This window comes from Lepisosteus oculatus, chromosome 8, assembly GCF_040954835.1.
Source record: "Lepisosteus oculatus isolate fLepOcu1 chromosome 8, fLepOcu1.hap2, whole genome shotgun sequence".
Lineage (NCBI taxonomy): Eukaryota > Metazoa > Chordata > Actinopteri > Semionotiformes > Lepisosteidae > Lepisosteus > Lepisosteus oculatus.
In genome coordinates, this window is record NC_090703.1 from 6304089 (window position 1) to 6318189 (window position 14101).

Consider the following 14101-nt stretch of genomic DNA (forward strand, 5'->3'; position numbering starts at 1 on the left):
CTACTAGATGTTACCATATTGACGGGTTGTGATCAAAAAAGCAACTAGTCCATCACGGGGCACAGAACAAACACGACTAGTTTTCCAGGAAGCCAATTAACCTACCAGAATACATTTGGACTGTGGGAGGAAACCAGAGGAAAGCTATGAGAACCCGGGGAGAACATACAAACTCCACACAGATAGTAGCCCAAAATGGAACCCAGGGCCCCAGTGCTGCGAGGCAACAACTGAACGTTGGCTAAAGGAAAACAATTTCTTATTTCAAATAAATATGTGATAGAATAGCTACGAAATGAGCTGCTGGTCTTATTTTATCATTAAAAGAAGAAAATTACATTTACCGATAATAGCAAAGAATTAAGAATTGGTTTTTTTTCAGATTGTATGTAAAAACTGAAATCTCTTCCATATTGCCAGTTATCGTATTTTAAAAATGCCCCTTTCCCACTTCTCTCATCTCAGTTCTAAGAGGAGAGGCTGAACTGGCAGGATGGTGAAGGAGACGTGTGGCTCTTGAGTGATGAAATGGGGTAGAGCTGGGGAATGACCTCACATCATCTGATGTCCAGAGGAGATGTTCTAGTGCAGAGACAGCCAGCCTGAGCCCTTCCCTTCCATGACAGTGAAGGGATTTGAACTTTTCTATATTACTACATCAATCCTTAATTGCCTAATTCGCCCATGCTAGTAAAGACTTACAAAGGAAAGGTAGAATCGATCTGAATACCGCTGTCTCAGTGGATACTCCTTTGTGTTGCACTAAACCAGTTAAGCTTTGTACTGTACACATCAGTATCATACTGGCTCTTGTAAATTGAGCGAGTTTATTTTCAAGTGTCCTTTGCGGCCTTGCTAATACCTAAAGCTGTACTGTGCAGTGCCAAGAAAAAGTTTGTTCAGCCCCTTAGAATATTTACATATTTGAAACCTAAAATCCTTAGAAATCGTTTTGTAACCCTTTCCAGAATAATGAGCACCAATAACTCTTTTCCAGAGGTCCTCAGAGATCATGACATGAAAGGTTTCCACAAACCTGTATGGTGAAGAGCAAACTCACGACATTTCGTATCTTTATATAGGGTAAGGCAAGGAGTTTATTTTCAAGTGTCCTTTGCGGCCTTGCTAATACCTAAAGCTATACTACGGAAAACCAGATGAGGACAGTATTGTCTACCATATCGTTTGTCAATTTTTCATCGTGTTTATGGATACGCTGAGATACAAATATTATTCATCTCATTTATTCCGTACGTATAATTGTTTTATGGTTGTCCCCTTACGCTTTTGCAGTTATAACATTAAAATGATCTTCATACGATTATGATGAATCATTATAAAGTTTTCACTGTATTATCTTTCCTTCACAAAATGTTCTTGGCTCATGAGTTTGAAACTTGGGACATAAAATTAGTCTTTCTGGTTTAACAACATTTGTTCACCACATCTGTGTGCAATGGAAGAAAAAAACAGTTAAAATAAAAGTTGTTTTCCTGTGCGGTCTGCAACACACAGTAATGAAATACACTTACACAATAGTAAAGTACAAATACTGTTAATGCAATGGAGTCTGACTTCACCTTTAAAATACTTGTTCTATATTTTGTTTTGCCAAGTTTGACGTAGTGTAATATTTGCGTCAGCAGTGAAACTGCATGTTGATTGGTGGAGGGCTGAGCGGGAATAACGGTTGCTCAGGGTCAAAGGTCATAGTGAATGTAGGGGCTAACGGGTTCGGAGTTACAGGCTAAATAATAAAGAGTTTGTTCGAGTGTCACATCGTCATCCTGGGTTGTTCATTTCTACACGTGTACAAGAAACAATGGTGTGAGAATAAATAGGTTTCACGTCAGGACAAAAGATTTAAAATGAACGTCGCTGGAAGAGCACTGCAGTACTTTTCTCCTGTTGGTCGGAGAAAAGGGCAGAGACATTTACAACACATGGACCCTCGACGAGGAGGCGGCAAAGGTACTCCAAACCTATTATGACCGTTTTGAAGTGCACGTTAAGCCTAAAACAAATGTTAGATTTGCTCAATATAAATTTCACGAGAGAGTACAGGGAGCTGACGAACCTTTCGAACCATTTGAAAGACTGTAATTACTCTTGATAGCGAGGAGATGGTAAGGGATCGCATCGTTTTCGGAATACGCTCACCGAGAGTGAGAGAAAAGTTGTTGGATGTTGGTTCTGAATTGACGGACCATAGACATCGTTAGGTCTCACGATTTAGCGCAAACCCAGCGAGAGCGCAGTACTCGCAGTTAATCGGCAGTGCGCCCTGCCAGGGCTGGGAAACCCGGCCGAACAGGAGACGTTACACCGGAGTGGGCAGCAAAGAGCCAAAAAGAGTGTGGCTACTGCGGAAATTAGGCTCACGGCGAACAGGACGTTTGCCCGGCAAAAGGCAAGCAGTGCCTAAAATGTGGAAAATTTAACCACTTTGCAAAAGCGCGCCGCTGCGTGGCAGAAAATAAAGCAAGCGGTGAATCAGAAAACGTTGAGCTGAGTTGAGAAATGTGTCTGGACTTTTATATTGTAGACACTCATGCACCTCCAGTATTCTGACTAAAAGCATGTTTAGACATGGACCTCATTAAACTAGTCTTATCTGTGACCACCCCTCCCACTGAGAGAATGCCAATCTTACAAGATTTTGCAGATGTCTTTAGAGGAATTGGGCTTTTTGCAGGTGAATGCACTATCCACCTCAAACCAAATGCAGTTCCTGTAGTATACCCACCGAGACGCATACCTCTTGCACTGCGGAGCCGTCTTAAGGAGGAGTTGCACAACATGGAGAAGTCTGGCATCATTGCCAGAGTCACAGAGCCAACGGAGTGGGTTAATGCACTTGTGGTGGTGGAGAAAACGCATGGGTAAACTCCGAGTATGCCTTGATCCAAGGGATCTGAACAAAGCGTCCACGCTACCCTTTGCCAACGTTTGAGGATATTACACCAAAGTGGGTTGGAGCACGCTATTTCAGTGTCCTGGATGCTAGGTCAGGTTATTGGGCTGTCAAGCTCACAGAAGAGTCATCAAAACTAACCATGTTCAAAACGTTGTTTGGGTGCTACAGATTCCTACGCTTGCCCTTTGGGGTAATTTCAGCTCAAGATGAGTTTCAGCAGAAAATCGATGAGACATATGAAGGCCTCGAAGGCGTTACAGCGATTGTTGATGACATCTTGGTCTATAGGAGAACCAAGGAGGAACACGACAGGAACCTTCGCACTATGCTACAAAGGTCCCGAGAGCGAGGAGTCCGACTCAACTCGAAAAGCATGATCTGCGCCACTGAAGTCAGCTACTTTGGACATCTCCTCACCGTGGATGGGATCAAGCCAGATCCAGCTAAAATCGCTGCTGTGAAGGACATGGAACTTCCCAAAGAAAAAGGAGAGCTTGAAACAATACTAGGCATGGCAAACTACTTAGCAAAATTTGCCCCTAGCCTGTCTGATATGAACACCCCACTGCGTCACCTGAATGAAATACGCGCAGAAACTGCAAAAGATGCACAGCTCGCAAAGCTCAGAAAAACTATACAGGAAGGATGGCCAGAGGAGAGAAGAAGGTGTCCCCAGGGCATTATGGAATTTTGGAATCACAGAGATGAACTGTCACAGATGAATGGCATCATTTTCAAAGGTGAAAAAAATCATTATTCCTGCCTCACTCAGAGCAGAGATGTTCTCTCGGGGGTGATTACACCGGGGTGTAAGTCAGTGTTAATTTCACGTATAGAAGAATTTTAAAAAGCGTTTTTAATGCAATATAAACTCTTTTGGGATATTAAACACTTTGGATGTACGTACAAAACTATACTTACCTTCTGATTAATTGTGCAATGTTAAGAAATGGAGTGTTCTCCATTCCCAATTGTTGTATTTTAAAAATTCCCCAATCACACTTCTCCAGGGTCATCTCTATTCTAAGAGGAGAGGCTGAACTAGCAGGATGGTGAAGGAGACATATGGCTCTTGAGTGATGGAATGGGGTAGAACTGGAGAATGACCTCGCATTATCTGATGTCCAGAGGAGATGTTCTAGTGCAGAGACAACAAGCCTGAGCACTTCCCTTCTATGACAGTGCAGGGATTTGGACCTTCCTTCTAGATTCATTGTCTCTTTTCTTTTCCTTTCAGAATGGAATAAACTTTTACCTGTCCACATGTAAACTTTGTACACATTAGTGCAACAGCCCACAACTCTTGTAAATGGAGTGAGAATCTGTCCAAGCGTCCTTGACCAACAGTATATGAGTATATGGGTGTGGACAATACTGTCCACTACACGCCTGATTACCAGTTTTAAATGAGTTTTTAAACATGTATATTTTTATTGTTTCTATATAAGCCATGAACTAAAAACAATAGCCTCTCAAAGTTGTCCATATTTAACATGAAATGACCTTCATGTGATTAAACTGAATCATTAAAATTCTGTTCTCAGTTGATTGTTTTTCCTCTGCAAAATGTTGCTAGTTCAGGTGTTGTTCAGATGTTGTACACTAATTCAGTCTTTCAGGTATATCCACATTGGTTCACAAGTTTTATGTGTGGTTATTGTCAAAGTCCAAACAGGTTTTACAATATATCTGGAACAGTTTGTAATAAACACAGTGTTCCATTTAACCTGAAATGCACTGTCCCTCTTAATCTGTTAGAATCTGTACACTGTAAAACAAAAAGAAATGAATATAAACAACATTGTTTTCATTAGTGTCAGCACTTGATACCTACCAGAAATCATTATTCTCATCTTCTGAAATAATTCCTTATCATTGACCAGCAGTATTTCTCTTGTCATCATGATTACCTTATGAAGAAGTTATGTAGACTTCCCGATAAAGAAAACTGACCCTATTATGAAGACTTTACAAAAATATTTTTTTCCTGAGGTACAGATGCCTATCAGGAATTTAGTGATGTACCCAATTTATAAATAGTAAAGTAAAAAAATACAAGGAGAGTCCCACTTCACTTTACTTCAAGATAAAAACTGTTGTTACATCACGATAAAGATGTTTTCATGTCCTTTAAATTCATTGCGCTTCTTTACGTGTTTTATACTTCATGTGTACCAGGCTGCTCTACCGGGAGGGATGTTTTAACCAGAACAGCTGAACTCCATACACAAAGTTCAAAGTCAGTGAGCAATGATGCTGCTTTTCAAAACCCTCAGTTCAGGGGTCACAACAGGAAAGTCGGCTGTTTTCTGTTTCCATTGGACCTGGAAGCGTTTTTTGCACGTCGGTACAAGAGTGACCATGAGTCCGGTCAGAGTTCAGGTGGAGCCCGACTCGAAGTGCCTGTTTGACAGACCCGTGACGGTGAAAGTGGAGGGGTTGTCTCCTCACCAGCCTGTCGCTCTCCGGGCGACTCTGACGGGCGACAAGGGCGACGTGTTTGCCTCGGTCGCCTGCTACCAGGCGGACGAGACGGGTCTGATAGACCTGTCCCAGTCCGCGTCTCTCGGGGGTGATTACACCGGGGTGCAGCCCATGGGCTTCCTCTGGGCCCTGAAGCCCCTCAAGCCCCTGAGGAGACTAATGAAAAGAGACATGGCCACCCCGTTCACAGTGCACATCGCCGTCCACGGTCAGGCTGCAGGGAGTGTGGAGAGCGCCGCCCCTCCGCTGGCCTCCTGCCTTCATGAGCGGAGCTTCCTCGGGGAAGGAGTGAAGAGGATACCGGTGAGAGAAGGACGGATCCGTGGAACGGTCTTTCTGCCCCCCGGTGAGTGTTTAGAGTTAAAACACAAAGTGGAAATTAGTGAAAATAACCTGGAAATGGTAAAGAGTTTGTAAAGGCGTCTGCAATAGAGGGTCTCAGCAGTATATAAATTCCTGTATTCAAATTGTTCTAGGACGGCAAAAAAAGGGAAACCCATTGACTGAAATACTTACTGCTCGTAGTAACAAATCCTTAGGCTCAGGATACTGAAAAATTAGTTTTGTTAAATTCATCAGATAAGCCAGATTAAAACATATCCTATTGTTTAATTAGGCTACGATGGCTCATCCATATCCCCACATACTTAAAGTTTTATAGACTCTGTATAATCTAAAGATTTACCTACATCATTTTAGAACGCCTAAGACTTGTTAATCAATTTTTTAAAATATTTTAAGGAACAAACGAGTTATTACTAAGATTAGTTTATTATACTTTGGATGAAAACATCTATATAATATATACTGTAAATGCAAGTAGTATGATTTATTAGAATTAGTACTATTATTATTATTTTAGACAAAAATGTTACAATAGTTATATAAACAGGTGTGTTAACATCTGGGTGGCTGTTTGAATACTGTAACAGTGTCAGAGCTGATGGACAGGTTTTCCTCAGGAGACGGTCCGTTTCCAGGGGTGATTGATCTGGGGGGAGTAGCTGGAGGACTTCTAGAGCATCGAGGATGCCTCCTGGCCAATCACGGGTTTGCCACAATGGTACTGGCTTACTTCGGGTTTGAGGACCTCCCACAGAACATGGAGGAATAAGATCTGGAATACTTTGAGGAGGCTCTCCACTTCTTTCAGGCACTTCCACAGGTATACCTGCATGCAGCTGTGCACATAAGCCATTAAATCTTGCATTTGTTTTCAACCACTTACCCCAGTCTTGTCGTCTTAATTCCTCCAGGTGAGGGAGAACAGCGTTGGTGTACTTGGCCTCTCTAAAGGAGCTGACCTGGCCCTGTCCATGGCTAGTTTCCTGAGTGGTATATCTGCAGTGGTCAGTGTGTCTGGGTGTAATGCTAATACCATCTCCCTGCTGCATTACAAAGGCACAACCCTACAGAGGGTGACATATTCCTCTGAGAAGATCAAGGTGGATCAAGCATCAGGGTTATGGAACTTCTCTGAGGCCTATGATGACCCTCGTGATCCAGGATGCCAGGCAGTAGTGCCAGTAGAGAGGGCCAGTGCCCGTTTCCTTTTTGTGGTAGGTGAAGATGACAAGGTCTGGAATGCCAGTCTGTATGCCAGTGAAGCTGCAAAGCGTCTGATCTCACACGGCAAAGAGAGGCCAGAGGTCCTGAGTTTCCCTGGAACAGGACACATCATAGAGCCACCATATTTCCCTCATGGTCACTCCTCCTTCCACAAGGTGGTAAATGCCCCTGTACTGTGTGGAGGCCAGGCTGAGTCCCATGCCTTTGCCCAGGAGGAGGCCTGGAGAAGGATCAGGCAGTTCTTCCTCGGTAATCTAGGAGCAGCAGGATGTAGACAGAGCAAGCTTTAGGTACAGCTATATTGAAGAGTTCACATGTTCTCACTGTTATTATGTGTGGTGTGAATTGTTTTTCCTGTATCATGTTACGTAGTTTACACCAAATTGATCCATAAGTTTTAAGCAATTAGTGACTATTAAATTGGTTTATGATGTCCTGCTGTTTGGTGTTTGGATGTATCAATATATCAGCAATGTGATATGATCTTGAAATATTAAACATAAAAACTTCAACTCAGATCTACTTGAACTTTGTAGCTTTTGTAAACATGTAAGACAAATAAAATTCCATTTTAACTAAACTGTTGAATAGATTACTCTATTTTTATACATTGATTGTATTAAAACCTGAAATAATGAAATACGCCACATCACTGTTGAGGGCTCTTTAAAAAGTAATGATGTTCTTTTCTGGTCCTTGTGGGCAGGAGTTCGACAGGCAGGTTTTAGTGTCATTTTTAATGGGTAAACACTTGGAAACAGTGGAATTATAGAACAATTAAGTACAATCAATTCAAATGCAGTGATTCAGGGCCCAGGCAAAACCAGGAGATACTGAGGCCATGCAGGCCCAGGAGTGAACGTGACAATGCATTGGGAGGATGTGAACCTACATGAATGGAGCAACAAAAACTTGTCCAGGAATATTTTGGACCTCCTGATTCACCTATACCTATTCTTTCTGTAATACCACATGCAGTACATGAGTTTGCTACAATGATCATATGTCTTTTAATATTTGGTTCAATGGTAGTATGATCTACATGAAGTGCCACAATTCTAACTTTTTAAATAGTTTATTCTATAATCCCACATCACACTCAAGAAATATCCACACCACACCAGTGGGTCAGGTCTCACAATTAGGAAAGCCTGTTCACATACATGTGCATCAAAATATTATAACATGACAGCCTAGAGTCCGGTCTCAGTACTGCACCTTGAGTGGACCCCATTCCACTCAAGAAGCCCCATTGCGCTTCTTTACGTGTTTTATACTTCATGTGTACCAGGCTGCTCTACCGGGAGGGATGTTATAACCAGAACAGCTGAACTCCGTACACAAAGTTCAAAGTCAGTGACCAATGATGCTGCTTTTCAAAACCCTCAGTTCAGGGGTCACAACAGGAAAGTCCTCTGTTTTCTGTTTCCAGTGGACCTGGAAGCGTTTTTTGCACGTCGGTACAAGAGTGACCATGAGTCCGGTCAGAGTTAAAGTGGAGCCCGACTCGAAGTGTCTGTTTGACAGACCCGTGACGGTGAAAGTGGAGGGGTTGTCTCCTCACCAGCCTGTCGCTCTCCGGGCGACTCTGACGGGTGACAAGGGCGACGTGTTTGCCTCGGTCGCCCGCTACATATTAGGTGCATATCGTCCTATATACATAAAATGAATGGGCTTTGGTTCTTTATGACATCTTAGACGTTTAGTACCACACTGCACTGCTGGTGGTCTGTACGGCAAAGTGAAAAATATGGTGTTTGTCTTATTTACATAATGCACTACACATTTTTCTCATAAATATCTTCGCAAAAGCAAAACCTTGCCAAAATAGAGAAAACAATATTTACCATTTTTCTGCTTGAATCCGTGAAAACATCTACTTCCAAGAGGGACGTAAGATTCACAATTAACCTGTTGTGATTTTGGCTGCACCGATAGGCAAAAAAGCTGTCACTCAATGAATTCTGACACTGAGACTTTGAAGAGGTTTACACATCCCTGTGGTCACTGCTTGGCTGTAAAATGAGTTATTTTGCTTATGCCTGTGCATCACATGAAAAGTAAACAAAGACTTATCTGTTTATGTTTGTGTGTTATCACACTGATTTCTTCTTTTGTATCATGTTATCATTATTTTATTATAGAAGATAACCATGTGAGGACCTGGCTTTACAAAACCTTATGGAGATTTTGTGGGCTTTTTTCCATCAGTTTTATTTATAAAAATGTCTGATTTTCATCCAATGTAGTAGATGTGTTGTTGAAACCTTACAAAATAAACTGGGTCTTTTTATGTGCTACTTGAGAACGTGGCTTGATAAAATGGAAAGCATTGGTTGTTTTTTTTCTGTTTTTCTTTTGGGTATTTCTTTCTAGTGTATGTACTGAGTAGGAGACATAAAAATGATGTTTTGACCTGAAGCCCAAGGGATTAGTTTCAATTGAAGACTTGAACTAGGCCTTTACTGTCTATACTTACAAAGTTGTTACAGTTGTTTTTGGGGACATCATTCCAGGCAGAAACTGCCTCTGGAGATCTATGAAACATGGATTACTAAAAGGGTAGAAGGGTGGTAAGCTCACCCTTAACAGTCCTATAGGTTTTAACTAAGAATTACTCATTTATATCAAAATATCCTGCTGTTTGGCCTTTGGATGTGCAGTGCCAAGAAAAAGTTTGTTCAGACCCTTAGAATATTTACATATTTGAAACCTAAAATCCTTAGAAATCGTTTTGTAACCCTTTCCAGAATAATGAGCACCAATAACTCTTTTCCAGAGGTCCTCAGAGATCATGACATGAAAGGTTTCCACAAACCTGTATGGTGAAGAGCAAACTCACGACATTTCGTATCTTTATATAGGGTAAGGCAAGGAGTTTATTTTCAAGTGTCGTTTGCGGCCTTGCTAATACCTAAAGCTATACTACAGAAAACCAGATGAGGACAGTATTGTCAACCATATCGTTTGTCAATTTTTCATCGTGTTTATGGATACGCTGAGGTACAAATATTATTCATCTCGTTTATTCCATACGTATAATTGTTTTATGGTTGTCCCCTTAAACTTTTGCAGTTATAACATTAAAATGATCTTCATACGATTATGATGAATCATTAAAAAAAATAAATTAAGTTTTCCCTGTATTATCTTTCCTTCACAAAATGTTCTTGGCTCATGAGTTTGAAACGTGGGACAAAAAAAATAGTCTTTCTGGTTTACCAACATTTGTTCACGACATCTGTGTGCAATGGAAAAAAAAACAGTTAAAATAAAAGTTGTTTTCCTGTGCGGTCTGGAATACACAGTAGTGAAATACACTTATACAATAGTAAAGTACAAATACTGTAAATGCAATGGGGTCTGACTTCACCTTTAAAACACTTGTTTTATGTATTGTTTTGTAATGTTTGACGTAGTATCTTCTGTTCGATTTTTCCCCTTTAATTTTTTTTTCTCGTGTCCTTTAAACGATTTTTATCCGTGTCTATTTTTCGCACTTTGAGGCCACCGTAGTCTCCGCTTGGCGGTTCGCAAAACAGTTCAAAGTCCATGAGCGAAAATGCTGCTTTTCAGCCACCTAAGAACGGGAGTCTCGGCAGGAAAGTCGGCTGTTTTCTGTTTCCATTGGGCCTGGAAGCGTTTTTTGCACGTCGGTACAAGAGTGACCATGAGTCCGGTCAGAGTTCAGGTGGAGCCCGACTCGAAGTGCCTGTTTGACAGACCCGTGACGGTGAAAGTGGAGGGGTTGTCTCCTCACCAGCCTGTCGCTCTCCGGGCGACTCTGACGGGCGACAAGGGCGACGTGTTTGCCTCGGTCGCCCGCTACCAGGCGGACGAGAGGGGTCTGATAGACCTGTCCCAGTCCGCGTCTCTCGGGGGTGATTACACCGGGGTGCAGCCCATGGGCTTCCTCTGGGCCCTGAAGCCCCTCAAGCCCCTGAGGAGACTAATGAAAAGAGACATGGCCACCCCGTTCACAGTGCACATCGCCGTCCACGGTCAGGCTGCAGGGAGTGTGGAGAGCGCCGCCCCTCCGCTGGCCTCCTGCCTTCATGAGCGGAGCTTCCTCGGGGAAGGAGTGAAGAGGATACCGGTGAGAGAAGGACGGATCCGGGGGACGGTCTTTCTGCCCCCCGGTGAGTGTTCTGTCACAGATAAATATAACCCAATACAGTCACCAGCATGTAACAGTTCTTAAACGAGAACAGAATAATAGTTTATTAAATGCTCGTTTAAAACTGCTCACAGCCTGAATGCTCAAGTAGAGATTATTCATGGTAACATAAGCATAAACATTTCAGGCTCAGTCTATAAAAAAAGTTGTTTTACAGTTTAAGCAGGCTGTGATTACTGTTTTAGATCTGCACAGTATTAAACAGAGTTTAGGTATGTAAACACCTTTATAAAGGGCTTAAAGGAACAAACACTAGTTACTAATAAGTTTTGATTATGTATATGTAAAGTACTTTGAGTTGCTTCGGGAAAACCACTTTACAGCTTTAAGGAATTATACTAATACTGTTCTAATTCTTGGACAAATGAAATATGCAAGAAAGATATACAGTATGTGTAATCATTCAGTATTCTACATTATGCTATGGGATACTTGAGATGAAAATATTTGAAAGCAAGGCTTGTATTTTATTGTACTATACTATAATTCTACCAGACAAAAATGTAACAGCGGTTGTACAGTTTAATGACTCATGAAATGAACATTTCAGTGCTTACTTGAATACCGTAACAGTGTCAGAGCTGATGGACAGGTTTTCCTCAGGAGACGGTCCGTTTCCAGGGGTGATTGATCTGGGAGGAACAGCTGGAGGACTTCTAGAGCATCGAGGATGCCTCCTGGCCAATCACGGGTTTGCCACAATGGTACTGGCTTACTTCGGGTTTGAGGACCTCCCACAGAACTTGGAGGAATTAGATCTGGAATACTTTGAGGAGGCTCTCCACTTCTTTCAGGCACTTCCACAGGTATACCTGCATGCAGCTGTGTAGACCAGCAATGGCTGGAGTTTGGACAGATGTTTTAAACCACGTCCTCGCGCCCTACAATAACGTCACACCTTTTTTGTTTTCTTAATTCCTCCAGGTGAGGGAGAACAGTATTGGTGTACTGGGCGTCTCTAAAGGAGCTGACCTTGCCCTGTCCATGGCTAGTTTCCTGAGTGGTATATTCGCAGTGGTCAATGTGTCTGGGTGTAATGCCAATTTCCAGTCCCAGCTGCATTACAAAGGCACAACCCTGGAAGCACTGAGATTTTCGCCGGAGAAGATCACGGTGGATAAGGAATCGGGCTTATTGAGGTTCTGTGAGGCCTACGCAGACCCTCGTGATCCAGGATGCCAGGCAGTAGTGCCCATAGAGAGGGCCAGTGCCCGTTTCCTTTTTGTGGCAGGTGAGGATGATCAGATCTGGAAAGCCAGCCTTTTTGCTACTGAAGCTGCAAAGCGTCTGATCTCACACGGCAAAGAGAGGCCAGAGGTCCTGATTTTCCCTGGAACAGGACACCTCATAGAGCCACCATATTTCCCTCACTGTCACTCCTCCTTCCACAAGGTGATAAACGCCCCTCTACTGTGGGGAGGCCAGGCTGAGTCCCATGCCTTTGCCCAGGAGGAGGCCTGGAGAAGGATCAGGCAGTTCTTCCTGGATAATCTAGGAGCAGCAGGATGTAGACAGAGCAAGCTTTAAGTCCAACTATATTGGAGAGTATTTGTTCCATGGTAACTATTAGAATATCTGTATTGCTTGAGCCCCAGCTGTTGCTTCACGCAGCTGTATTGTAAGTGTAGTTTCTTTTACATTATTCTGATTTATAAAAAATTGAATGACTCATTAATGTAGTTTTTTAAAAAACATTAAAACTCAATTTGTGTTGAATTGCTGCTATTTTGTAATAGTATTTGTTCTAATAGTTCAGAAGGAGGTCATACCTCAGTTCTCATGAGGGTTTAAATACAAGTCTATATCCTAATATTTGCCAGCAATCTTTGAGATAATTCCCATGTGCTCTCCTGAAATTCCTGGTGTTTATGACTGTCAATGTTTATAAATGCACAAGGTGCAGCTCTCAGCATGAGAGGAAGTGCTGTTGTGTCTGTCACATGTCACCCCTGACGTTTAAAAAGTGGTTTCTTGCTGCACCTTGCAATAGGTCATATGTTTCATGTCTCTAAGCAGAACATCAGTGTGACTAAGACAGGGGAGATCATACTGTAAATCAAGAGGTTTACCGCAAGCTAATAAACAAGTCACGTCTTGTGACATATTAATTTTCAAAAGGATACAACTAAGAACTGGAGAAAAAAAAGGGAAGTCTCAAACCTAGTGTATGTCCAGGATATATAACTTTGATATACCTCAAATAAGGAAAAGGCACTACTGTAACAATGTAAAGAGAAGTGTTGTTCTGTTACTGTAAAGGTTTTTTTTTTTTAATTCTCTGCTGTGTAATCTGTTCACTTCCACTGCACTACCCTGGGGGCTATTGGAATGAGTTGGCATAGCGCTTCTTCAGAGAAAGTATCAAGAGAATACAGTGCCAGGGTTCCTCCCACAAATGTGAGTGTCCCATGACATACTGTATGAGGGTAATTGCAGCTAATTCTGGACTCTGAGATATGGATCCATTTGCCTTCTTTTTCTGGTTAGGAAAAGCAGCACTCACTGTGGCAGTATCATTTAGCAACCCCATCCTCAGAGCTCATGCACAATATATTCAATACTTTATATTCCCAAAGCCCCTTCTTCCTTATCAGTTTCTCCAGAATACAGAGCAAGTTCTAGCAAGTACATTGAAAACAGTCCAGTAGTAACCCGTTTGTCCAGTGACTCTATACAGTTACTCAATGAAGGACCTACATCATAAATTGTTCAGCAAAATGTACCTTTATGATGTGTTGAAGTCAGTGCAGTAGTTTAGTAAAATCCATAAATTGTATAGCGCACTATACTACTCCATTGCAAAGTCTGCAATCATTTCTAGTTGTCAAATCCATGTTGTTACTGTATTTCAATTTCAAAGTGATCCAGGCTACCCAAAATATTTGCATTTGATGTGTGCATACATTTTTCTAGGAACTGAAGACAAGTCTAAATGACATTTTATGCTTGCGTTT

At 42.0% G+C, this 14101-nt stretch overlaps 1 protein-coding gene and 1 pseudogene across 1 annotated transcript; both read left to right on the plus strand.

Annotated features, from left to right (window-relative positions):
• Window positions 1–5037: 5037 nt before the first annotated feature.
• LOC138240965 (acyl-coenzyme A thioesterase 1-like) lies at window positions 5038–7523 on the plus strand (annotated as a pseudogene).
• A 2878-nt stretch (window positions 7524–10401) lies between these two features.
• Window positions 10402–12863, plus strand: LOC102694483 (acyl-coenzyme A thioesterase 1-like). The gene is made up of 3 exons (XM_069193062.1): window positions 10402–11109; window positions 11751–11953; window positions 12072–12863. The coding sequence occupies exons 1-3, from the start codon at window positions 10533–10535 to the stop codon at window positions 12672–12674; spliced, it is 1383 nt and encodes a 460-aa protein (XP_069049163.1). The 5' UTR covers window positions 10402–10532; the 3' UTR covers window positions 12675–12863.
• Window positions 12864–14101: the final 1238 nt, after the last annotated feature.